At 48.3% G+C, this 26,071-nt stretch overlaps 1 protein-coding gene across 2 annotated transcripts in view; it reads left to right on the top strand.

The window, feature by feature from the left end:
* Window positions 1-7,891: 7,891 nt before the first annotated feature.
* Window positions 7,892-26,071, top strand: part of CENPF (centromere protein F) — a 53,692-nt gene continuing 35,512 nt past the window's right edge. Inside the window, exons 1-9 of one of the 2 annotated variants that reach the window (XM_037497953.2) lie at window positions 7,892-7,964; window positions 10,382-10,577; window positions 11,480-11,676; window positions 13,978-14,099; window positions 14,479-14,570; window positions 17,144-17,435; window positions 18,458-18,660; window positions 22,922-23,047; window positions 23,376-23,504. In XM_037497953.2, the coding sequence (XP_037353850.1) occupies window positions 10,416-10,577; window positions 11,480-11,676; window positions 13,978-14,099; window positions 14,479-14,570; window positions 17,144-17,435; window positions 18,458-18,660; window positions 22,922-23,047; window positions 23,376-23,504 (1,323 nt within the window). In that variant the 5' untranslated portion in view covers window positions 7,892-7,964; window positions 10,382-10,415. Of the gene's footprint in view, window positions 7,965-8,201; window positions 8,257-10,381; window positions 10,578-11,479; window positions 11,677-13,977; window positions 14,100-14,478; window positions 14,571-17,143; window positions 17,436-18,457; window positions 18,661-22,921; window positions 23,048-23,375; window positions 23,505-26,071 lie in introns of those variants that run through there. The other variant, XM_037497954.2, reaches the window with a different exon arrangement.

The raw sequence follows: 26,071 nt of genomic DNA, 5'->3' as shown, positions 1-26,071 counted from the left end.
AGGGGGAAGACTTGCTGGGGACTTGGAGATCCTTTCTTCCTGGCTGATTCTGCTGCTTCAGGGGTCTTGGTCTGGTCCTCGTGAGCCGTCTCCTCCTTCACTGGAGGTCTCGTCCCGCAGCTCCCGGACCTTGTCCACCTCCTATGCTCCTGCAGCATCTCTAGCTCTTCCCACAGTTCTTGGACTCTCGTCACCACCTGTGCTGCCATCGCTCATGGAGTGTGGTCACAGGCAAACACAGTCTGCTCCTCAATCCCTCCTGAGGTCTTCGGAGGGCTCCATACCCATCTGCATCCAACCATCCTGCAGACTTATGCCAATTGTAGTGCCAGGATGGGCACAGAGCTGGTTCATCTATAATACCAGCAGACAGGTAAAACAGAGTCCTGGAGCCATCAATGGCCTTCTCAGGCTTTTATTAAGCTTTTTTATTTTTTTATTTTTTTTAAATAATGAATTTTATTTTTATATTCCCCATACAATTGCAACCCCCCTATTTTGACCCCAATCCCTCCTCTCCCACCCCCCACCCGCCAAAAAGTGTCTCTGGTTCATAGTTTTTTGCTGATTTTGATTTTCACTTTCTTATAGTTATTCATTTTCCTGGTCCCTTATTTAGGTTTTCTAGATTCCTGCTATGAGTGAGACCATCTGGTATTTTTCTTTTTCTTTCTGGCTTATTTCGCTGAGCATGATCCCTTCCAGCGCCATCCATGTTGCTGCAAATTGCATGTGTTTATCTTTTTTGAATGCTGAGTAATATTCCATGGTGTATATGTACCACATCTTCTTGATCCAGTCATCTATTTTTGGGCATTTGGGCTGTTTCCAAAGCTTAATTATTGTAAACAGTGCTGCTATAAACATAGGGGTGCAGGTGTTCTTTGGAATTGATGTTTCTGTGTCCTTTGGGTAAATACCTAGGAGTGGAATTGCTGGATCATATGGAAGCTCTATGTTTAGTAGGTCCAGAAATCTCCACACAGCTCTCTCCATAGTGGTTGGACCAGTTTGCACTCCCACCAGCAGTGCAGGAGAGTTCCTTTTTCTCCACAACCTCGCCAACATTTCCTGTTGCTAGTTTTTTTAATATGTGCCATTCTCACTGGTGTAAGATGGTATCTCATGGTAGTTTTGATTTGCATTTCCTATTAAGCTTTTTTATGTAGTATAGCAACAAGTTACATGGCAGGCAGGGGTGCTAGGGGGCCTTCCGGCCTCCAGGCCCCCTGCAAGTCTTCACTCTGGGCTTCTCTGGTGTTCTTTCTCCCCTTCCTTTTCCTGCCTCTCTCCTGCCTCTGTCTCCTGCCCCTGCTTTCCCCCACAAATACCTGAAAACTAAACCTATGGCCCACAGAAGTAAACTTATAACAATGTAACAAATACAGGTACCCCATCAGGCAGGAGGACAGAAAAGCCTGAAAACTATTTACTCTACAGATACCTGCACCCGCACCCAGATGTTGGTACCCTCCTGGTGCTCAGGCAGGGGAGGTGGAAGGGGCAAGGGAAATGCTCTTCAGGTGTCCGAGGTCAGCCAACAGGTCAGCTTTCCTCAAGAACATGGTTCTGTCCTGCTTTAAGTCTTTCCTGAAAGAATAGCTTTTCTCTTGGTGATGAAGGAAACTTGTATAATCAGAAGGGTTTCTTGTCTTTGAGTGAGTCATTCTTTTTTTTTTTTTGAAGATTTATTTATTTATGCATACGAGAGCTGGGGTATAGGCCAGAGATGCGGGGGGTGAGAAGATTCACCAGAGACAGAGTGGGGAACAGAACAGGCAAACTGACTGAAACACACTGCTGAGGGGAGCAGCGGGTGAGACAGGAGAGGTCTGCTTCGCCATTTGGGTTGCTCTCTGGCTGGCCAGGGATCAAACTTGTGCTACAGAGGCTACGAATTGCTTCATAGTGCAGTGCTTATCCCCTTGCGCCACCAGGGAGACCTGAGTCAAACATTCTTCTGTTCGAGTTCTAGGGTTCCAGAAGCAAATTCTGGAAGGGAAAACAAGGGTAATTAAGGTGCAGCCTGCAGCAGCCAAGAGCCTCACCGCTACCCTCAGCTCTTCCTCCAGCCCCCAGAGCACCAGGCAGGACCCAGTTTTCCTCATTTCATTTGTGACTCCTTGGCCTTCACCTCAGTCACTGGGCTCTTGGGGCAGGAGATGGCAAAAAGGGAGACAGGTATTCCCTGACTTTTTCTCCTGACAATTTTCTCTTCCCATTGGAAGAAATGCTACTGATTTTTTTTAAAGATTTATTTATTTATGCATATAAGAGCTGGGATGTAGGCCAGAGGTGCAGGGGGTGAAAGAGTTCACCAGAGACAGAGAGTGGAGCAGAATGGGTGTATCCACTGAAGTACACTGCTGAGGGGAGCAGTGGAGTAGACAGGAGAGGTCTGCTGCGCCATGTGGGTCAGCTCCCTGGCCCAGGATCAAATTGGAGCTGCTATGGCTGCAGATAGTTCCTAGTGCTGAGACTTACTTAACCCCTTGTACCACCGGGGAGGCCCCACTACTGATTTTTTTTGTAGGTATGTAAACGATTGCATCTTATTCATAAATAGTTACTATTGCAAGAGTCTTAAGTGTCTTGAGCTGTACATGGTAATTGATTCCAGACAGATGAAATTTTATGTGTTTAAATGATTTCCTTTATTTCCATTTTTTTGGCCAGTATCTCTTTGTGTCAGTTTTTAGAAATGTTTTTATCCCAACCATAAAATGAGGATTTGAGTCCAGTGGATGTCCAATGTTCATTCTAGTTTCCCATATTCATCTCTTCTAATCTTGTTTGAAAGTTAGAATTTTTTATCACGTGCACATGCTGTTGCTTCATTATTTTGCTCATGAGAAAGATTATATAGGCAGTAGGATTGTGGACTATTTGTTTTTCATTTACTTCCCTCTACACGAGCAAGTGGTGTTTTAAAAGGAGAGGCAACGAGAATATTACATACACGGAGGAAAGGAAAAGAGGGAAGGAGAAAGGGGGATGTTGTGAGTCCGGTGGGTGCCACAGTAGTTATAATATTTTTCAAGACGTTCTAAGGGGTAGGGGATCACCTAGCGGTGGGAACTGAAAAAGCTTCTAAGAAGTTTTAGATTCTTTTTCTAGTGCTTCAGTTCATATCACTGAGTGTCCATATGGTGTTTGTAATCAACTCAAAACATACCAAGATGTTGAATATATATTTTTGCAATAAAATTTATTTAAATCATACTCATGTTGAAAATGTAATATGTACCCTCAAGCTTCTCTTTATTAGAGAGAAGAAATCCCTTTACGATAAGCAACTTTGGAGAGGCTATGAAGAGAAGCCCTGAGAAGCTGTTGGAAGGAAGGTATATTCATGTGGCCATTATGGGACCCTTTTTTTTTAGATTTATTTATTTATTTAACAAAATTATTTATTTTTATACAAGAACTGGGGGTAGGCCTCCCATGGTGGCGCAGTGGTTGAGTGCTGGCCTGTGAAGCTGCCCGCAGCCTCTGCAGAGCCGGTTCTATCCCCGGCCACCGGCGAAGGTCCCACATGGCACGACAGACCTCTTCTGCCGTGCCCGCTGCTCCCCTCAGCAGTGTATTTCGTCAGTCTGCCTGCTCTGTTCCCTCTGGCTCTGGTGAATTCTCTCACCCTCCTGCGCTTCTGACTGTACCCATTGCTTGTATAAATAAATAAATAAGTCTTCAAAAAAAAAAAAAAAAAAAAAAGGAACTGGGGGGGACAGGCCAGAGGCGCGGGAGGGTGAGAGGATTCACCAGAGAGAGTGGGAAGCAGAGCAGGCAGACTGACTGAACCACACTGCTGAGGGGAGCAGCGGGCAAGACAGGAGAGGTCTGCCCCGACATATAGGTATCTCTTTGGCTGCGGGGATTGAATCAGTGCTGCATAGGCTGCAGACAGCTTCACACCGCTGCACTCAACCACCTGTGCCACCAGGGAGGCCCTCATGTGGCCATTATGAAAAATAGTGTGGAGAGTCCTCAAAAAATTGAAACTAGAAATTCCATAAAAGCCACTTATCCCATTTCTGGATATTTACTTGAGAAACATATAAATGCTAATTCAAAGAGAAACGCATGTATACCCACATTTATTGTAGCATTATTCACAATAGCCAAGATATTGAAACAACCTCAGTGCCCAACAGGAGGTGAATGGATAAAGAAGATGTGCTTCATAGACACAATGGAATATTACTTGGCTATCAAAAGGATGAAATCCTGCCACTTGTAAAAATGTGGATATACCTAAAGAATATTATCTACAGTGAAACAGATCATATGATTACACTCATCTATGGTACATAAAGGAAAAAAGCAAATGAATGAACTAAATGAAACAAAAAATAAAAAAGATGGTGCATGGGTGCCTTGGGGAAGGAAATTCTTTGGGGACTCAATCTGAGGGGGTGGTGGGAAGCAAATATTATCTAAAAAATATGAAAAATGATCAATGTTAAAATAAAAAAATAGAAAAAAAAATAAATGAAGATATTTTCAGACAAAAAAAAAAAAAGATGAAATTAGTGATGACCAGAAGGGAAGGCGGAAGGGGGCAAGTATATCAGGGATGGTGGAAGATGGAATTAGATTTTTATTTATTTATTTTTTAGAAGATTTATTTATTCATGCATACAAGAACTGAGGTGTAGGCCAGAGGTGCGGGGGGTCAGTGGACAAACCAGAGACAGAGAGGGAAGCAGAACAGGTAGATCTATGGAAATACACTGCTGATGGGCAGCTGCGGGGATATTTACTTGAGATATCTGCCACACCAGGTGGTTAGCTTCCTGACTGGGGATTGAACTGGTGCCACAGTGGCTGGCGATAGCTTGAGAGCACTGTCTTTAACCCTTGCATCATCAGGGAGGTCCCACTACTTTTAGTAGTGACCTTAACGCCATACATACAGATGTGGATTTATAAGTCTGTAACTTGAAAACTGTAATGCCATAAACCAATGTTAGTTTAATAAAATATTTTTAAATCCCATAGTATCAAACTTGAAAGATGGTTTATTTTCCAAAGAATGTGCTAACTTCATGGCTCTTTAGTTAAGAGAAATCTAGAGCTACATATAACAGGCATGAAAGCATGGTCCTGCTGTTATAGGCCAACCCCGAAACGGGTTGCCTGGCTGTGGGTCCTCACCCGCGCGCTTTAAAGGGACTTATTAATACTCCACTACAGGCACACACAAAAGGTTAATAAAAGGTTTATTTACAAGGGAAAAGGAAATAAGGAAAATGTACAACTCAGGGAGAAAATAGGAAAATAAAGTCTTAAATGCGTCCTACCCGATCCGCTGACCTGGAAACCCAAAGTCACTCTCAGAGCTGGCCGGATGCTGCCAGCTGGCGGAGAGCCAAAATGGGGGTCCCCCAAGCCCACATGTCTGCCTTTTATATCAACCTGGCTGCTTAACCCCACCCTCAGGTCCCAGCCACCTTCCCTTTGGTGGTGATGGGATTTGAAGTTCCCAGTGTCTTTGGCTTTGGCCTGGGGTCGGGTGGAGTCCACAAAGACTGTATGGAATTAGCTTTAGGACATCCTTTTCCCCCTAGCACTATCTATGTGAACACCTGGGCCTAAAACCCCAGCTTCAGCAAAATCATTATGATTTTCTGAGGTTCCATCTACAAAACAGAAGCTTCTGAAGCAATCAGAAGACCAAGCCAGATTTCTCACTTGTCAAAATTAATAAATCATGTGCATATGACATCTTTTATTTAATTTGGGTTCTCTCAAAATCAGACACAAAGAAAGGTGTGGAAGCAAGTAGTTGATCTGGGTGATAATTCCAGGAAGCCAAGTAGGGAGCAGGGAGAGTGAGATGGGAAAGGAGGAAAAGTCAGTGGAAGATGCCACATCACAGTGGGTGGCGTGCTTGGTCCTTCTGGTGTCTCTCAGCAGCACCTGAGTGAAGGATGCAAGTTTACTCTGAATTCTGACCCCATTCATTCAGGATTGCCCTGGAAGCCTCAACTTCTTCCCCCCACTTCTCAGTCTTTGCAAAATACCTCCAGGTATTTTGCATATTGTACCTCCTCTTTGTTGCAAATGGCTGGATCTCATCTTTTTCATAGCTAAGTAGCATTCCTGTGTGTTTCTGTATGTCAATAAATTATCAATAAACAGGACTAAAAAGAAACTTTCTCAGTCTGATAAACACAAGCAGCCATCATTATATTTGTGGTAGTGAAGGAGTGAATGCTTTCCCCTAATATTGGAAAGACCCTGTTATTGTATCTATTCAATGTTATACTTGAAGTGCTAAGCAGTGGAACAAAGGAAGAAGAATAAATAGAAAGCATATGGAATGGAAAGAAACCATGTTGATTCAGATAACATTTAGAAAATACTAATGAAGCTACAAACAAGCTACTAAAGCTGTAAAGAGATCTTGGGTTAAATTATGTCCCTTTGTAACAGGGTGGTCCCCCGGAAAGGGGGAGGTTCCCTGCCCCACCCAAGGGAGGGTGGAGCTGAGCAGGAAGAGGAGAAGCGGCAGAAGAGACTGAGGAAGGAAGCAGAATGGAGCCAGGAGACCTGGAGGAGGCGCATGGAGCCTAGAGACACGTGAAGAAACTGCGCAGCGCTTGTCTTTTGGTCGTGGACTGGGTGACACAGATGTGGGTGAGACCCGTGGGGAGGTGACAATGGCAGTTTTTATCTTGATGTTGATTTTGCTCTTTTCCTTCCGGGCTTGTCCGGTTGTTTGTGACCCTTTTCTGTGGGTCCCCACTGGAAGATGCTTTAGACTTGTAACAGGCTTTGGGGCCTTGTTCTGGGCCGATCCCATATGGATGGACTTTTACCCACGAGGGGACGGGTAAGTTTGGGTGCTTCATTTAGAAACTAGATTCTTTGCCTTACCTGTATTGTTTCCTAGTTTTATTAAAGTTCCTTCCCATTAAAGTCTCCTATGTTTTGTATTGATGCGGCGGATGGCAGAACCCATTTAGAATAGGCAGGTTTGCAGGGTTTGGGCTGCCCCTCCCCCTGTCCTATAACACCTTTACCCTCTCCCCAACAATCACCTGATTCCCTGTTCAAGACATGCTGCACTTCTTTATTGCTTTTATTTACGCATAGAAGAACTGGGGTGTAGGTCAGAGGAGGGGGTGAGAGGACTCACCAGAGACAGAACGGGGAGCAGAACAGGTGGATCTACTGAAATACACTGCCGAGGGGAACAGTGAGGAGACCAGAGAGGTCTGCCGCACCGTGTAGGACTCTCCCTGGCCAGCTGGGGATCGAACCTGCACCGCTGAGGGTGCGGACAGCTTCACAGCGCCGCGCTAAACCCGTTGCGCCACTGGGGAGGCCCCTACACCCTATTTTGAAGATTCTTCTGGTTACAAAGTCCTCTCCTGGAGTTCCCGCTAACAGGGGCTCGAGAGCCCTCTGCACACTGCGGTCCCTGCCCCGCTGGCCGCTGCTAGGAGGGGCAGCTGGCAGTCCTAGATTCACTCAAGTTGCTTCGCTTCCGTGCGCCACGGTCAACTTTTAAACGCGAATTCTTGGCCCTCAGGATCGTTCAGCGAGACCCCGGTGCAGAAGCCCCGCAGGGCTGCGCCAGACGTCTGGGTCCCGGCGGCGGGCGGGGGTGGCCCGGCGGCCCCTGGCGCTAGGCCGCGCCCTGACGGCGAGCGGGGCCGCCGGGCGGAAGCACGTGGTCGGCGCCGCCACCAAACACTGCGCTCCCGGCGCCGCGCCCGGAGGGGCCTGGATTTTTAAATCTATCCGGAAGGACCAATCAGGGGCGGCCTGTCGGAGTCGGCGGAAGCGGATTGGCTCGAAGCCGCTCCCCGGGGCCAATCGGCTAGGAGACAAGGGTGGGGGCCGGAAGCGGGCGAATAGAAACGGACGGCGGCGGCGGCGGGCGGTTTGACTGGACTGAGGCTGCGGAGGCTGCTCGGAGCCGGCCGGGCCACCGCCCTTCCCCCGCCCGCGAGGTGAGCGCCCTGCGCGGCCCGGCCTCTGAGGGACCCCGGCCGGGTGCGGGGGATCGCGCTCCGGGCCCCGCACCCGAGCCCGCCGCCGTCGGGGGTCTGCCCAGAAGGAGGGGGCGGCGCCCCGGGCCGGGAAAACCCGGAGCCCCTGACTCGGTCGTGCCTATCCGGGCCCGCGGGGGACCCGGCAGCCCGGCGCCCCCGCCTGGAGCCTCGGCGGAGACGCTGCCCCGCCCTGGGGACGCGCCCTGTCCTCGAGCCCAGGGCCCGGTTTCGCGTGGGGCGGGGTGCTGAGGTAGGGGCAGCGGGGATACCGTGCCTGAGGGGGGTCCCGGGCAGTTCCCCGGGCTCCTGGCGGCGGGAGATTCGGGCAGGAGGGGCCGAAGAGTGGCCTCGGGGTAGCTGAATAGGAAGCCCTGTCTGCGAGGGACGGCGGCCCTGCCCAGCCTCCCGACACCCCGGGCTTTTCCTCACCGCCCCTCCATCTCACCTCCCCCCCCCTTTGTTTTGCTTACATCTTAACTTTTGAGATGTTTGTGTTTGTGTCCTTTTGCCCAGAGGCGCCGTACAGACTGCTGGGGAGGACACCGTCGTCTGTTAAGGCCCCTAATCCCAAGGAGCCTGGGCCGGGGGCGGGGGGGGGGGGGCTTCGGAGGGTGGTCAGGGGTGCGAGGGAAGGGCCCGTCTTTGTCCACTCCATCGCTGTCCTCTCTCTGAACGGCTCTCCTATATTTTGTTGGCTTTGGTGTCTTGACGTGACAGCTGTACCCACGCCTGGAGGAGCGGGCGCCTGCTTGGCTGTGCATGGCCTGTGGTGAGCTCGTGCGATGCTGGCATTTCAGTAGTTTTGGGGCAAATGAGCGTGCATTTGAGGTGCTGTGTTAAATAAACAGGCTTTTGGGGCAGGGGAGAGGAATTAAACCCACAGGAAAAACAGCTTTCCAAGGCCTTTGACATGTATGTTATGTGTTTTCCAAGACCTTTGGGTCTCTTTTTTAATTCTTGGAAACCTTTTTATTGTTTTCATTAATTTTATCAGCAATTGACTGTGACGGAAAAAAATTTCATGAGTGAAGTCAATGTAAACAAAATGCTATATGCGTCTCTGGCCTGTACCCCAGCTCTTGTATGCATAAGTGAATGAAAATCTTAAAAAAAAAAAAAAACAAAAAAACCCAAAACCCTAAAATGGTTGTGGATTTCATGTAATAAAAAACAGATTTTCACCTTGTTGCCGAAATAACTGGAAAATGAATGCTTTTTCTCTCATTTCAGCTCTAAGACACTTTAGCAGTGAATATAGAACAATTGCTAGACTTTCCGGACTAGCTTACATTTCTTTAAGATGAGGCTGTGAAGGAAGGTTATCCCTTCATACCCCTTACTGCTTTGTAGCATTGGCCCAAACACAAATGCAAGTGTTGGCAAGGTCTGATAGGACAGTGGACACAACAGAAGCTTACCCGGTGACTCTGTTCTGAGGCTTTAGAAGGTGCCAGCAGGATGATCATCATTTTACAAAGGAGGACACCAAGGCAGAGAGCAGTTAAATAGCATGTCCAGGCTGGTCAAGCTGGAATTTGAATCATTAAGGTTTTCTTTTCTTTTTTAAAGATTTATTTACTTATGCATACAAGCACTGGGATACGGGCTTGTATGAGAGAGGTGCCGGTGGGGGAGGAGGTGAGAGGATTTACCAGAGACAGAATGGAGAACAGAACAGGCGGATTGACTGAAATCCACTGCTGAGGGGAGCAGCTGGTGAGTCAGGAGAGGTCTGCTGCACCATGTGGGTAGCTCCCTGGCCGGGGATCAAACTTGTGCTGCAGAGGCTGCGTGCTGTGCTTAACCCCTTTGTGCCACCAGGGAGGACCTGAATCACTTAAGGTTTTCATGCTTGTTCCTAGTTGTGGTCTGTCCGGAGCTTACCATTACCTAATTCCATCCCAGTGGGGCGCTCACTCTTTGTTCTTTTCAGCATCAGTTTATCCAGTGGGAACCTCCTGGAGGGAGGGGAGGGAGAAGCGGTGCCCTGAGACTGGAACCAGGTTGTGGGTCTCAGGGAAAAGCTTCCTAGATGGACCCCATGTGAGTGGGAAAAGAAGAGCATTTGCAAAATAACTTGTCCTGCGTCTTATTTGCTTCTAGGACCTACTTCCCCTGGAAACTTTTAGCAAAATACTCATGTTTGGTAGCATGACACAAACTGAGCCTAGAAAGCAGGTAGCCATGGAAGGGGAAGCCCTTCACAATCAGGGAGTGCACTTAAGCCACCTCAGAGGGATGGAGGCGGCATCATATACCTCATCTTTTGAGATGTACTTTGCCCAGCGGGGTCTTCCAGGCGGCTGTGTAGATTCATTAGTATCTGACTGGACTTTCCTCTATGCTAAGACCAGTGGTGTGCTTATTCTTTTCAGCTTTATACATGTTTGAATAAAACAGGAGTGCAAAATGAGCTGGGCTTTGGAAGAATGGAAGGAAGGCCTGCCCACAAGGGCGCTGCAGAAAATTCAAGAGCTCGAAGGACAGCTGGACAAGCTGAAGAAAGAAAGGCAGCAGAGGCAGTTTCAGCTCGAGACCCTGGAAGCTGCGCTGCAGAAGCAGAAGCAAAAGGTATGACTGGGACCTGGGTGCTCGGCGAGGTACTGCAACACTGGGCATGATTTTTTTTTTTTTTTATTTTAAAGATTTTATTTATTTATACAAGAATCGGGTACAGGCCAGATATGCGGGAGGGTAAAAGGATTCACCAGAGACAGAGTGGGGAACAGAACAGGCAGATTGACTGAAATACACTGCTGAGGGGAGCAGTGGGCAAGATAGGAGGGGTTTGCTGCGCCATGTGGGATTCTCTCTGGCTGGCTGGGATCGAACCAGTGCTGCAGAGGCTGTGGGCAGCTTCACAGTGTGGCGCTCAGCTGCCTGTGCCACCAGGGAGGCTCAACCCTGGGCATGATTTAGGTAACAGGTTCAACCCTCTTCGTAGTGTGTCGCCACACCTTGCCCATCCCAGCCATCCCAGAGCACCCACAGCCCTCCACCACAGTCTACTGGGCTCCCTCCCTATGGGACTCCGCCCTTCCCCTCTGGTAACCTGGGTTCTACCGCAGGCTCCAAGGGTTTGCTTTGATTTGGCTTTGCCTCCTCCTTTGTGTCTTTATATTTTGCATAGGGGCAGAACCATTCAGCATTCATTGTTCTTCTTGTGACTTAGTTTGCTTAGCTTCATCCCCTCCAATTCTATCCTTGTGGCTGCAGATGGAAAGATCTCATCCCTTAACAGCTAACAACTTGCTCCAGGTTCTTTGCACGGACACTCTGCCCAAAGCAAGGAGGGAAGAAAGTTCCTCTCTGCCCTCGCTCTGGCTGTGGGCCTCTCAGATTTCTGTGTTCATGGTGCACTGGCAAGCAGGTTATAGCAGCCCTGACTCAGAAAAATAGTCCTCAGGTTTTGGAATACTTCTTGGCCAGTTCATGAAGTGAGAGACTGGTTTCCCCCCGCCTGGTCCTGTTAGGTGGAGAATGAGAAAACCGAGGGGATAAACCTGAAGAGGGAGAACCAAAGCTTGATGGAGATATGTGAGAATCTGGAGAAGACGAAGCAGAAGATTGCTCATGACCTTCAGGTCAAGGAATCCCAAGTGAATTTCCAGGGAGGACAACTGAACTCGAGCAAAAAACAAATAGAGAAACTGGAGCAAGAGCTGAAGAGGTAAATTTTGTTGGGATGGGATGGGTAGGGGTGTGGCTCGTGTGTATTTATTAGCTGCTTTTCTCTTTTACTCTTACAATCTGATCATCACACATTACAGTAGGGAAGTTAGTGATGATTTGAGGAAAGTGAATCTGTTCAGTTATGCCTGGCGCTTGTGCAGGCACATGCCTATCCACTGCTTATTAAACAGCTCCACGTGCCCGGCACTGTGCTGGTCACTGGCTTCTCAACGATAAGTAATGCCAGGCTGGCTGCAGTGCGTTCTGAAATGATGGAGGAAGTTAAATGTGGCTTGTGCCCATGCTCTGTTGCAGAGAATGAGAGAGAGAGACTCAGGAATTATGTAAGGACCCAGGAGCATGTGGGCTCCGGTTAGGTTGGAGACCAGGATGATCTAGTAGGGCCAGTCTCTAGGGTTATATGGATTTACTGTTTCATCTTCTGGATGTAAATGCTGAAAAGGTCATCAGGAGGCTTCATGCTTGATTTTTGCCAGGGTCATGGGGCAGAAGACGGTGGAATAATTGGGGGTACTGAGGAGAGAATGATGGGATCTTATGCTGTGAGGCCAGGCTGGAGCGCGAGAAAGTGAAGGCCTGCGGGGGTCCCTGCTGACATTCTCTCTTCCATCTTCAGCATCACAGAACCATGCCTGTTTTAGTTGACATAGTCTTGTTTATGAGGTCTATTGAGATGCTTATGAAACTTTATAAATGATGTGAGCTTGAGACTGTAAAGACTTGAGCATAGTTGTCTATAAAAACTGTAAATTACAAAATGGTTGCTTGTAGTTTTTGAGTCCTCGTCAGAGCCTCCAAGGCAGGAGCTTCGTTTCCTTTGGCGGCCACTGATCAGGTTTCAGGAAGGTCCTGGGCGGGTCAAGTTGTTGATCAGAAGCTGCTGAGTCTTGGCAAACTCGTTGATTAAACCTAGTAGAGAGCAGTTTTTCCATGCTTTCTGTGTTGTGCTGCTTAGGAGAAACTGAAGATCTAGAGAATAGCAGTCTGGTAAACCTTAGCAGTTGATAAGCTTTTATTTTTATTTATTTATTTTTTTTTTAAGAAAAGGGTAGGGGAAGGGGTTGGATGTGAATCTGAACAGGGACCCAGTCCTGCTTTTGCAAGGCTGTTCCAGATTGATCCCTGGAGTCAGCAGTCTGTCCCGCCTCGGGCTCTTGACCTGTGCGGCCCAGTAGGGTGACTGCTGGCTGCATGTGGCTTCTGAGCCCTTGAAGGGAGGCCACTGCAAATGGAGATGTGCTTGATCTTGAGAAAGTGGTCCAGGTTCTGATGATGGAGCACCGAGAAATGCGCAACAGCATTTTGGTGATTTTTGTACGACAATGATTTGGTATAATATAATAACTTTTATTTATAAATGGAAATGATAGTTTTTTTGAAACACTGGGTTTCATCTGCAGATGAAACTCACTTATTTCTTCTTCTGTCATGTTACGGAGACACTTGTGTTGGACGGTGCTGTCACTCCTGCCGCCAGCCTGACCGGTGATCTGATTCGCTGGGCAATATTTCTGGCTTGTCCTCTGCTCCTTCTCTCCCGGGCACAGATCTTGTTTTGAGCTGTGTGTCTGTGGCAGAACTCGGTCTTGTCATTAGCTATCCTGACAGGCATCCCTTTAGTTTCTGTGCTAAATGAAAATCAGAGACAGCAGGGAGGGGCAAGAATTGAGTCCTTTTTTAAGCTCAGAACACATGTGGCAGCGATACTTGTGCATGCACATGGCATTTAATCCCCTGTCTCTGCTTTTTTGTTTCCAATCCCCTCTTTTCTAGATGCGTTGTTACACCCTGACTTTATAGCTGTTTCAGAAATGTCGTGTAATACATGGTGTGTCAGTTTACTTTTTATAGTGACTTAATATCGTGGTATCGTCATACATACTCACAATTACAGCAGATGCTTCATCAACACACATTTATCCCATGTTTTTGAAATTCTAGATTCTTTTATGTCTCTGTGTCTTTCTGTGCTCCACACATTAAAAATCTCTTGGAATGTATCCCTAACTCCCAGCTCTTCTTTGCTAATGTGATTTTTAAAGATCTTTATTAGAGCCCTTATAACATGGTAAATATTGATGTACACATTTTTTTCCCTAACTTGGTTGAACTCCTTTGAAGATGGAGCTGAATTCACCTGTCACTTAAGTTACTTCTTATTAAATGTCTTGGAAGGATGACATGGTAAGAACTCTTAGGGTGGCTTTATTACTCTCTGGGGAGCTGGTATTGGTATTTGGTAGTTTTTGCTCTGATTTGGTCTTCTCTTTCCTAACAGGTGTAAATCTGAACTTGAAAGAAGCCAACAGGCTGTCCACTCTGCAGATATCTCGCTGAATCCTTGCAGTACACCCCAAAAAATGTTTGCAACCTCACTAACGCCAAGTCACTATTATAGTGGTAAGGGTTTCCCACTTGGTTTAAATAGCTCTGAGATTTTTATTCTGCTAAACCTTGAATTAATCCAACTTTGAATTTAGTTCTCTTTTGGGTTGTTAAAAAAACGTCACCACCTGTAACCCAGGCATTTGTATGTCTGTGGAGCCAGGTTCTGCTGCCAGGTTAAGCCTTTAAATTTTTGACATCGCCTTCTGTGGTGTGTTTTAAAATAATGCAGCTGCAGAATCCTCAGAGTACCTGCATTTCCGTGTGTTTTGATGGCTGAGTCATTTGGTCCATATCTGTTGCCCTAAACAAAATGTTCTATTTGTTGCACCAAGATACTTCCTTCACACAATCAATGATGGAAGTAAAATCGTATTTCCCTGCCTGTGTTCAGGTTCCAAATATGAAGATCTGAAAGAAAAATATGACAAAGAAGTGGAAGAACGAAAAAAACTAGAGGCAGAAGTGAAAGTCTTGCAGGCTAAAGTAAGTTTACTGTGAACCTTGGACTAGAACATGCAGTGGACAGAGGTCTGCCAGGGGAGGCTAGAATACGATGGGAGGAGAATCTGCTTTAAACAGGACTGACACATTTTCCTTCCACTGGTAAAAGAACGTTATGATTATTTTTTGGTTTTACAAATAAGTTGGATTGAGTAGATAGAGTAGCACAGTTGGTTTATCCCCAAACATTAAGTGTTCGTTGAATCCCTCAGCCATGCCATTATTCCCCCGCTAAGGGTAATGATGAGAACAGGTAGGGAGAAGGCAAGGAGAATCTCTTTGCCCCCTTCTTGTTCTCTGTCCTGTTAACAGTGTCACGGGCTCTAATGACTGTTATTTAGGAGATTTTTATTTCAGAGGAGAACATTATCAGTATCCTCTCCCAGTTCTTGCAAATAAGCTGCTGACAAGGGTTTAAACTCCTTTTTGTTCTGGGTAAACAAGCAGAGAGAGGTGGGTAAAGAGAATAAAAGTCAATAACAGAGACAGAATGTAGGGCTAGAACCATCTTCTAGTTCAGGGACTGGCACTGGAAACCCCTGGTGCCTGCAGATGTAACTTCTCCCGTCTCTTACAGTTATTTGCTTAAGCAAACAAAGCTCCCAAAACATCCCAATTTGACACAGAATTGGTGCATTTTTTTTTTTAAGATTTATTTATTTATATAAGAATCGGGGTCCAGGCCCGGAGGAGGGTGAGAGGATTCACCAAAGACAGAACAGGAACAGAACAGGCAGACTGATGAAATACACTGCTGAGGGGAGCAGCAGGCGAGACAGGAGAGGTCTGCTTCGCCATGTGGGGCCCTTGCCGGCTGGCCGGGAACAAACCAGTGCTGCAGAGCCTGTGGACAGCTTCATAGTGCGGCGCTCAACTGCCTGCACCACCAGGGGAGGCCCTGGTGCATTTTTTTTTTAAGATTTATTCATTCCTGTATACAAGAGCTGGGGTGCAGGCCAGAGATGTGGGGGGTCAGGGGATTCACCAGAGACAGAGCTGGGATCAGAACAGGCAGACTGAGAGAAATACACTGCTGAGGGGATCAGCGGGGAGACAGGAGAGGTCTGCCGCGCCATGGCGCCATGTGGGCTGCTCCCTGGCCGGCCAGGGATAGAATGCCTGCTACAGAGGCTGTGGACTGCTTCACAGTGCGGCGCCCAATCCCCTGCGCCACCAGGGAGGCCCAGAAATGATGCATTTTTGCTAAACATAAGATGTTTATGAAGTGGCATAATTCAGCAAGCAGCATCATTGTGCTTCATCCTCCAGCTCAGTCTTGGGCGTCAGCTCTGCCCCTGACATTGATTCCTTGAGTCATTTTGTGGAGAAATGTGAGCTTCCATAAAATTTAAGCCTTCCATGCCTCCTCGGTGGCGCAGCGGTTGAGCGCTGGGTTGCAAAGCGGCCGGCAACCTCTGCAGTGCTGGTTCGATCCCCGGCCACCGGGCAAGGGTCCCATATGGTGCGCAGACCTCTCCTGCCGCCCGCTGCGCCCCTCAGCAGTATACTTCGTCAGTCTGCCTGTTCTCTCCGCTCTGGCTCCGGTGAATTCTCTCACCCTACCGCGCTTCTGACTGTACCCAGTGCTTGTATAAATAAATAAATAAATCTTAAAAAACAAAACAAAACACCTTCCCTGTGGCTACAAAAAATAAAACACAGTGCCCGCACCCAGAGATTTGTCAGAATAGAGGCAGAGAGTTCGAAAGAGAAACTCAAATCTATGAAAAATTCATAGGCGTGTATTATATAACACAGATATTTTGGGGGAGTGGCATTGTGGGAAGTGATATTCTTTGAAAGTTCTTTCTTTTGGGGTCCTATTTAACTTTCATTTTCTTTGTGCAAAACTATAAGGACAAAGGGAAACCAATTTCAGAATTAAGCATGGCTGTGAATACTCACATGTTGAATGGAGGTTTTGAGCAGTGCAGCTGAAATGCAAATACTGAGCCCTTCTTAAATAGATGGGTCCTCCGAGGGCATGCATTTAACCTTCAAGACTGAAGTCTGACCACTAGAAACTCCCCTTCCTGGGGCTTGGACTTGACAGTGGTCCTCTGGTCTTGGCAAATCTTTCTTGGAATACAGTGGAAGTGTTAACTTCTTGGTCATTTGGTTTTTTTTTTATTTATTTATTTATTTATTTATTTATTTATTTATTTATTTATTTATTTATTTTTAGAGGCATGTTATTTATTTATTTATTTATTTGTTTGTTTGTTTCGTTTATACATGCACTGGGTACAGTCAGAAGTGCGGGAGGGTGAAAGAATTCACCAGAGCCAGAACAGGGAGCAGAACAGGCAGAAGGACCGAAGTACACTGCTGAGGGGAGCAGCGGGCGGCAGGAGAGGTCTGCGCGCCATGTGGGACCCTCCTCTGGTGGCTGAGGAGCAGCCGGGGATCGAACCAGCACCGCAGAGGCCGCGGGCAGCTTCGCAACCCAGCGCTCAACTGCTGCGCCACCGGGGAGGCCCGGTCATTTGGTTTTATGTCTACTTGAAAAAATAGCCGCGAATATGGAGATTTCTAAAGAGCTTCTGTGTTTGCAGAGAGCAAGCCAGCCTCTCCTCCAAAGCACCATGAATCACCGCGACATCGCTAGACACCAGGCGTCCTCATCCGTGTTCTCCTGGCAGCAGGAAGCTACCCCCAGCCGCCTCTCCTCCAGTGCCCTGAAAACGCCCAGCGGGAGAGAATTCTCTGCATCTCACTTTTCTGCGGAGTGCGAGGGGACTCCGAGCAGATGGACTTTGCAAACAGGGAAGAGAGATACTAATAGTGGTTTCTGTGAGAATTCCAGCAATTCTCAACTTTTGGATCAATTAAAGGCCCAGAATCAAGGTAACTTCTTGACCTAATTTAGCTTAAATTTCCGTGAGGGTAATTTCAGACTTCATCAGTCCTGGAAAGTGCGGAGGAGTCAGTGGTCGCGTCCAGGTGGGGGTGGGGCTGTGTTCTTGATATTTCGAGGCCTTGCCACTGGGAATGTGTCTGTCTGCTGACAAGCTGGACAAGAAGTGCTAAACTGTCTTTTCAACAGGTTGGGGCTCCCCACGCTTCTTGGCCCCTCTGCATGTGGGGAACCAGCCTGTGGCCTGGCCCAGCCTGGCGGAGGTTGGGGGGAGGGGGTCGGCAAAACAGCCTGGCCCTGCGCTGCAGGCGTCTGTATGGGAGTGAACCTGTAACCTTGTCTGCTGCCCCTGCTGCTGCCGACGGCCAAGGGGACCAGGTGGTGCTTGGATCCTCTCTGCAGACTCTGATAATTTCCAGTGTGTGATATATTGAAAACCACCCTCCATGTTCATTGCTGAGGCCCAGCTTTCTGCCAATGCCTTTGGAACTGATACTGTGTGTGTGAGGAAAAAAAGGGAAAAAAAATGATTGTTAATCTTGGCAGTGTGGGAGGCTCACACGGTCTTGATCTTTAGTGGAGGTGAAGCGCCTAGAGAATGCGGGAGGCTTAGTTTTTCACTGCTCAGCTCTCATTTGCATCTATACGGGCACAAAACAAATATCAGCTTGGCAGTGTACAAACCCAGGCGGCGATTTTAACAAAGGGTGTGAGCGATGCTGCATTTTTGTTGCAGCCTCTATAAGGCTCACAATTTCAGAATAGCATTTTTCTCTCTCAAGTTTTCTGTGAAAATATAAGAAAATTTCTCCTGTTTTGATAGACTACTTGAATACAAATGAAAAAAGAGACTGAACATTGGCATGAAATCCTCTTAAAGCAGCTTGCGTTTAACGTGACTTGATGTTTGTCTCGCTGAGCACATCAGAGCTGGTACAGTGCTGAATGTAGTTGTAAATATTTTGCGAAAAACATGCATTAATCGAAGGCTATTTTTTGTTTGTGGTTGAAGAGTTATGGAGCAAGATTCAAGAGTTGGAGCTACGTCTACAAGGACAAGAAAAAGAGCTCAAAGGCCAAGGGAATAAATTCCAAGAACTCCACCTCCAACTGGAGAAAGCGAAAGTTCAATTAACTGAAAAAGAGAAAGTTTTGAATAAAAATAGGGATGAACTAGTGAGAACCACGGCCCAGTATGACCAGGCCTTCAGCAAGGTACGTGGCTTCTCACAGGTCAGTGACACGCCTCCATGTTCTGGGCGTTTTTTTTTTTTTTTTTTTTTTTAAAGATTTATTTATTTATGTATACAAGCACTGGGGTATAGGCCAGAGATGCAGGGGGTGAGAGGATTTACCAGAGACAGAGTGGGAAACAAAAAAGGCAGGCTGACTGAAATCCACTGCCGAGGGGAGCAGTGGGGAGGCAGGAGAAATCTGCTGCGCCGTGGGTGTCTCCCTGGCCAGGAATTGTACTCGTGCTGCCGCAGCTGCAGATTGCTTCATAGGTTGTGTCTTAAACCCTTGCGCCACCAGGGAGGCCCTCTGGGCAGTTCTTTGGGTAAAGTACTTAACCCTCACTCTGAGGACCTAAGTGTGGGAAACGGGCTGAGTCCCTTCACTAGCAGCTCTGAGGCAGTTGACCTGGGGAGTTCCTGTAGAGTTGGGTGGATCCAGGGTCAAGTTCAGACTGCCCTTCGCCTAACTGACTTTGGACAAGTCACTTACGCCCTTACCCTGCAGGGCCCTTTCCCTGGGGAGCTGGGGTCGGTGAGGAGTAAGATGGTGTATACGCGGCACCTGACCCATATACTGGAACTAGGGAAGAGTTTTAGGATCAAAGAAAGAATTTATCTCTGTCCTTTGGATCCAGTGTATCTGCTCCTGCCACTTAGTCTTCTTTAGGCTCTAGTCCAGGCCAAGCTACTCAGCCTGTTGGTTGAGGGTTTGTGTTGCTTTGGCCTGAACCATTCTCTTTTTCTAGGCCCGGTGTTGTTCTGCTCTTTGCCTTTCTCTCTGGCTCGTCCTCACTTGACGTCTTCTCCATCAGTGCAGTGGGGAAGCTAAGTTGATTTTCAAATATTTGAATGAGCCTTTGATCTTTGGAATAAACTGCTTGCTCACGATGTTTCTATAGTTTCCTGATTTGCTAATTGTCCCGGATTTGTGTGTGTTCACAAGAGATTGGTCTGCTGGTTTCGTTTTTTTGGTCCTGTCAGTTGTTTCATTAACCATGGTGTTAGTACTGATGCCCTTGTCACAAGCTTGTTGTCGAGACTGAGGTGACTCTTATAAAGGTGTTGCTGTGGCACCCGGTGTGCTGTGAACGTACGGTGATAATATTACACTGAGTTCCTTGTTATCATAGCTCATTTTCAGTTGAAAATGAGTGAGACTTTCCTGCATATGAGAATCCTACTTACCCTGCCGTGTGCACTGGCAGGGTCGGTGTGACGAGTCACGGGGTACCAGCTCTAGCTTAGCCAGGTGATGCAAGGCCTCACCAGGACCCCGCCCAGCACACTGCTCCCTGGCTTTCATGAGGCCCTCCCTCCCCTCCAGGCCCTAACCCAGCTTGTCTAGTGCTTTCTGGCTGCATTTTTCCCAGTGAGGGAATCTACCTAACTGAAAATTCAGTTCCCTTCTCTCCATCTTGCCTTGAGGGATGTTATTATGACCTTGTCAGATCTGTTGCTGAAATCAAGTTATCCTTGATTTGTGCCATTCCCTGATCTCCCATTGGAATCACCTGTTAAATGAAATGGGGATAATTTAACCAAAATCAATGCTGTATTTTTTTTTAAAGATTTTTTATTTATTTATACAAGAACTGGGGTTCAGGCCAGAGGCATGGGAGGGTGAGAGAATTTACCAGAGACAATGCAGGGAGCAGAACAAGCAGGCCGACCGAAGACACTGCTGAGGGGAGCAGCGGGCGAGGCAGGAGAGGTCTGCCACGCCATGTGGGTTTCTCTTTGGCTGGCCGGGAATTGAACCCTCGTTGCAGAGGCTGCGGACAGCTTCATAGCGCTGTGCTCAACCCGCTGCACCACCAGGGAGGCCCAAAGCTGTATTCTTTAGTGGGTATATGCTGTTTCTGGTATTTTCCTTTGTGAAGTGATTACTAGTGTGTGGTCCACGAGACTTGGCCTCAGGTGGAAGTAGGGTGGGGTGGCGAAGGGGGCTGGCAGCAAAACTGAGTGCATTACCAAAAGTGCTAAGAGCACCTTGTTTTCAAAATCTTGAGACCCAGACACATTTTTGGAGTATTCTGGAGCGATCCTGACACCTAGTGGTCATGTTCTCCTGGTGGATTGTTTGTCTCTTTCAGAATGTCTAGAAAAAATTAATAAAACTCAAATAGTACTAGTGGCCCCTTTTCTAAAGATTTATTTATTTATGAATACAAGAACTGGGGTAGAGGCTGGTGGCTCTTTTTTAACAGCCTACTGTCTCTCCAAGAAAGATGCCTCAGCTCTTGGGTCCTCTGTGGAATGTTGCAGTTTGGGGGAGGGGCAGCAGAGGGCGCCAAGTGTTGGAGCCTCTTTTTCCCTGAACTGTTCACCATCCCTAGGCTTTAGCTGGGACCCTCTGGGGCTTGCTCTGTTTGGTGCTTGTATCCCCGGCCAGCACAGGGCTGGGCAGAGAGTGGGCTCCCTATGAGTATTTGTTGAATTCATGTCCCCGCTTGATGAAGTGGCCTTATCATCTCAGTGGATTAAAGGGAGCCTGTGGCTCAGTATTTTACTTTTTGAATTTGGTATTTTTAATGTCCTGATATTTGCAGACTCATGTAACTCTTAATGACCATTTTGTTTTTTCACTTCTGGCTGCTTTGAAATTGGCCCCAGACTGGCCTTCCGGCAATGTCTCCCGTGGGGTTTTCTTTTTCCATTACTTCTCTGTTAAATTTCTAATATTTCTAATAGCTCTAGATGAGACTGTGAGTTTTAGGGTCATATGTTAGTAGGGAGAGTTGTCAAGTTGGGGCCCATCCTTCAGGCCCAGAGTTCTCCTGGACAACCCCAGGTCCTTAAGTTCTTCCTGGACTCGGCGCTGGGCAGGGTGGCTGTGGGGTCACCGCCACATGACGGGGAGATTCAGAGGGTGGGACCACCATGCCAAGATCTAAGACTGTTTCAGTTCAACTTCATTTTCCAAGAGCACCCTGCATTTTTTTTTTTTTTTTTGGTAAAGATTTTATTTATTTTTGCGTAAAAGAACTGGGGTCTAGGCCAGAGGTGTGGGTGGTGAGGACTCACCAGAGACAGTGGGGGACAGAACAGGCGGATCCACTGAAATACACTGCTGAGGGGAGCAGTGGGAGACAGGAGAGGTTTGCTGCGCCCTGTGGTAGGTCCCTAGACGGGGATTGAACTCAGGCCCTGGTGGTGATAGCCTGAGACTGAACTCCTAGACCACCAGGGAGGCCGCAAGCACCCTAAATTCTCATATAGTTTTAAGATTTATTTTAAAGATAGCTGGCTACATAAAAAAAGGTAAAAGTATATTCTTTGCATTGCTTATGGAAATTTGGTTAAAGTCCTTGCTGACGTTTTTGGAAAACTTAAGGTGTCATTGTGGCCACATAATGCAAAGAGGTATTACAGTACTTAAAATTTCCACAAAATTTCTATTATGCTTGAAGCAAATTACTCTCCGGATTGCGGGGTCCCCACATAATCAGGATGCCCTTGGTGTTGTGTGTTGGGCTTCACCCCCTGTAGCACAGGCTGGGTTGTCCTGAGTCTGTGGTTTTACAGTTTGGCTAATTTTTTTTTTTTAAATATATATTTATTTATTTATACAAGCACTGGGTACAGTCAGAAGCGCTGGAGGGTGAGAGAATTCACCAGAGCCAGAGGGGGGAGCAGAGCAGGCAGAAGGACCGAAGTACACTGCTGAGGGGAGCAGCAGGCGGCAGGAGAGGTCTGCGCGCCATGTGGGACCCTCCTCTGGTGGCCGGGGAGCAGCTGGGGATCGAACCGGCGCCGCAGAGGCTGTGGGCAGCTTCGCAACCCAGTGCTCAACCACTGTGCCACCGGGGAGGCCCTAATTTTTTTTTTTAAGATTTATTTTATTATGCATACAAGAACTGAGATCTAGGCCAGAGGTCTGTGGGGTGAGAGGATTCACCAGAGACAGAGTAGGGAACAGAACAGGCAGATCTACTGAAATACACTGCTGAGGGGAGCAGTGAGAGAGTCAGGAGAGTTCTGCTGCATCATGTGGATAGGTCCTTGGCTGGGAATTGAACTCTTGCTGCAGTGGCTGCGGATAGCTTCATAGGTTGCGTCTTAACCTCTTGTGCCACCAGGGAGGCCCCGAGTTTGGCTAATAGTTTTAAAGCAACTTTTTATGAAATAACAATGTGGAAACTCAGTGGTCACCTGGAACCAGGTGTTTGGCAGCCTTACTGGACCTCATGCGCTTGCATCCTCCTCTGCTAACTCTGTTCCGTGTGGCTTTGTGTCGCTAGTGCACTGCCTTGGAGCAGAAGCTGAAAAAGCTGACTGAAGATTTGAGTTGTCAGCGACAGAATGCAGAGAGTGCCCGCTGCTCCCTGGAACAGAGAAGCAAGGAGAAAGAGAAGGAGTTTCAGGAGGTAGGTGAGGGGCAGGAGGGGTTTGTCCGGGAGACTGAGGACACCCTGGGTGGGGAGCCACTGGACCGGATCACTGGTGTCCCGCCTCTGCAGCTCCCCAGCCTGGGGAGCCCACTCACCCTGCAGGGTGCGTGTCTCCGTCTCTGCTGTAGGAAAGCCCACTTTGGGGTGAGCTGAGTTGAGACCGTCAGCTCAGTTCTGTCCTCTTTTGCCCCCCCACCCCTCCCTGAGCATTAGCGGGGAGCTGGAGCCATTAGCCTGGCAGTGGGGGCACCTGGCCCGGCCTCCTGCTGTGGTGTCTGCTCTGACCGGACGCCGTGCTTTCCAGGAGCTCTTCCGGCAGCAACGGGCCTTGCAGTCGCTGGAGCAGGAGGGCACCCAGGTGAAGGCCAGACTGACACAGGAGCTGCAGCAAGCCAGGAGTGCCCATGATGCCCTGCAGGCCGACCTGGACCGAGTAGGTGAACCTCCCAACTCCCCAGCCCTTCCCTTTGCTCCTCCTGCCCTGCTGACCTGTGAGGGTGCCCTCACCCTGCTCGTGGGCCAGACCCAGGCCAGCCCTTGCTGGGCCTGGTCTCCTCCTTGAGAGAAGGGGCAGGGGGCGAGGGTCTGGGGTCTGAAGATGTGTGAGGCCTCTGTGTCCTGTGGTCTGGGCCCCGTGAGCAGGTGGGGCTGTCCCCATGCATTGCCTGGGGACTGCTCACCCTTGCTCTGCAGCCAGCTCTTGGGGAGCACCGGCTCGTAGCTCCTGGGGCGGCGGCTCCCTCTGCAGTCCCAGGGCCAGCTGCGTGCCCTGGCCTCTCCGTCTTCACACATCTGGTCCTCCTTATCCCAGCCAAGAGCAACTCCTTTCTTCAGGCTGCTCTGGCCCGGCCTCCTTGGCATCATCTCTCATGCCTCAGAGTAGCCATGGAGATGCACTGACTCTCCTGGGATTTTTAAATTTTGAAAGGCTTTTTTCCCTAATTGAAGTGCTGCTGGCTCAGAGCATTCTGTGGGTTTATGGCTGCATCATGCTTCTTACCAGGGGCGGTTCAGCCACCACTGTACAACGGCCCCTTTTGACATTTTTGCGTTAAGCCACAAAAATCTCTAGAGAGCAAATGTACAGCCGAGAATCATTAGAGGTGAGTTCTCTTGCACCATTATGTGTATCGAGCAGGATCTAATAGCTACGCCAGAAGCTGCCACACATCTCCTGCCCCTGCTACCTGCTCAGGCATCGAGTTGCACCACGTCCAGTGCTCTGTCCAGCCTCATCCTCACCGGTCACTTACAGTCTCCTGGTAGGGCTCCCTGCTTCTGTACTGGCTGCTGTTGGTCTGTCTTCAGTCAGTGGTGGAACTGAGACTTTATTTTATTTGTTTATTTATTTATTTATTTATTTATTTATTTATTTATTTATTTGTTCATGCATTCATTTATTTATTTTTAAAGATTTATGTATGAATACAAGCTGGGGTACAGGCCAGAGATGTGGGGGGTGAGAGAATTCACCAGAGACAGAGTGGGGAACAGAACAGGCAGAGTGACTGAAGTACACTGCTGAGGAGAGCAGCGGCGAGGCAGGAGAGGTCTGCTGCTCCATGTGGGTTGCTCCCTGGCCGGGCGGGGATGAAACTCACGCTTGCAGAGGCTGCGGATTGCTTTATAGTATAGTGCTTAACCCCTTGTGCCTGCAGGGCGGCCCGGGAGTGAGACTTTAGATGTGACTGGGTCACATCACCCCCGTCTCGGGTTGCTGCCTCCCGCCTCCCCTCTCATTGAGAGCCGGGCATTCCCAAGGGGCTGCAGCGTGTAGCCTGGCTGTCTATGGGCCCTGACCTCCGGCGTCTGCCCGAGCTCCTGTGAGGTGGCCACATGCCTCCTCCTCACCTGGAAAGGACGTGCGGGTCCCTGGCGCTCCTGGGGTGCCTGACCTTGCGTGCCCCAATGTGCACCCTCACTTTCTTGAGATTCCCACTCATGCGTCAGTGATGTCTTCCCAGATACTTTGTGTGCCCCCCTGCCCCCAAGTTTCCTCACTGGAGCCCATTGTCTGGCAGAAGTGCCATTGTGTCATCCTCCCTGGAGGAGAGAGGCCTGTGGGTGGCAGCCCGTGGCCCTTGGCCCCCAGCTCAGATGGTGCCTTGGGCCCACTCTGCTGTGGACTTGACCCTCTCTGCCTGAGGGGCTGACACATTTTAGAGTTTACCCTGAATGTCCAAGGAGGCAGGCACGGTTAGAGTGAGGTCTGTTTTCTTAGTGTTTTCCTTTTTGTTTATTTTCTAAAATGAAGGATTTCTCACTTAGGTAGAGGCTCTTATTTTATGAAGAATAGAGGTTAACACTCAAATTCAGAATGTGGCGGAGCAGGCTGTGTTGACTTTGGGTGAGGAGCTGGCATGGCTGACTTTGCTCTCTCAGCACAGGGCCCGTCCCCTGTGCTGGCCCCTGTCCATCTGTCCGTCCATCCACGTTCGGTAAAAAGAAAAACAAAAACCTCCTTTCCTGGGATAAACTGTTGTTACCTATTTAATGAGTGTCTTTCTGAGTCTTTACAAAAGTATTTGAAATGTATAATTGGGGCTTTTTGCTTCTGTTTTTTGTTTACAAGAGAACGTTCTGGTGGTGCCTGTGCCTTACTTTCATTGGCTGCGCTGCATTTATGAATCACTCCCAGGGGTGACAGTTAGGTCCTGACTATTGTGGTTCCCTTAACTGCTGCATCACCAGGCCGTGTCTGGCGAGCACCCCGGTTTCTGACGTGAAATCGATGACCTCAAAGCATCTGTATCCTGTAGTGGAGAGACGCTGCCAAATGGGCCTGGCCAAAAGCTGGTGCCCCCGCACTCCCCGCCTGATGGACAGGGTCCCGCCTGCCCTTTCGCAACGCAGGCCGTCCTGGCTTGCAGATGTTGCCAAGTTAGGAGTGAAAAATATCCTCCTGTTTTAATTCATTCTCCCTTGATTATCATTGAGGTTATTTCTTTCAGAAGTTGATTTGCCGTTTGCTTTTTTTTTTTTTTAAGATTTATTTATTTT

Source organism: Talpa occidentalis, unplaced genomic scaffold, assembly GCF_014898055.3.
Source record: "Talpa occidentalis isolate TD23 unplaced genomic scaffold, MPIMG_talOcc4v2.1 talOcc4.8, whole genome shotgun sequence".
Lineage (NCBI taxonomy): Eukaryota > Metazoa > Chordata > Mammalia > Eulipotyphla > Talpidae > Talpa > Talpa occidentalis.
This window is presented reverse-complemented; position numbering and strand designations above follow the sequence as displayed.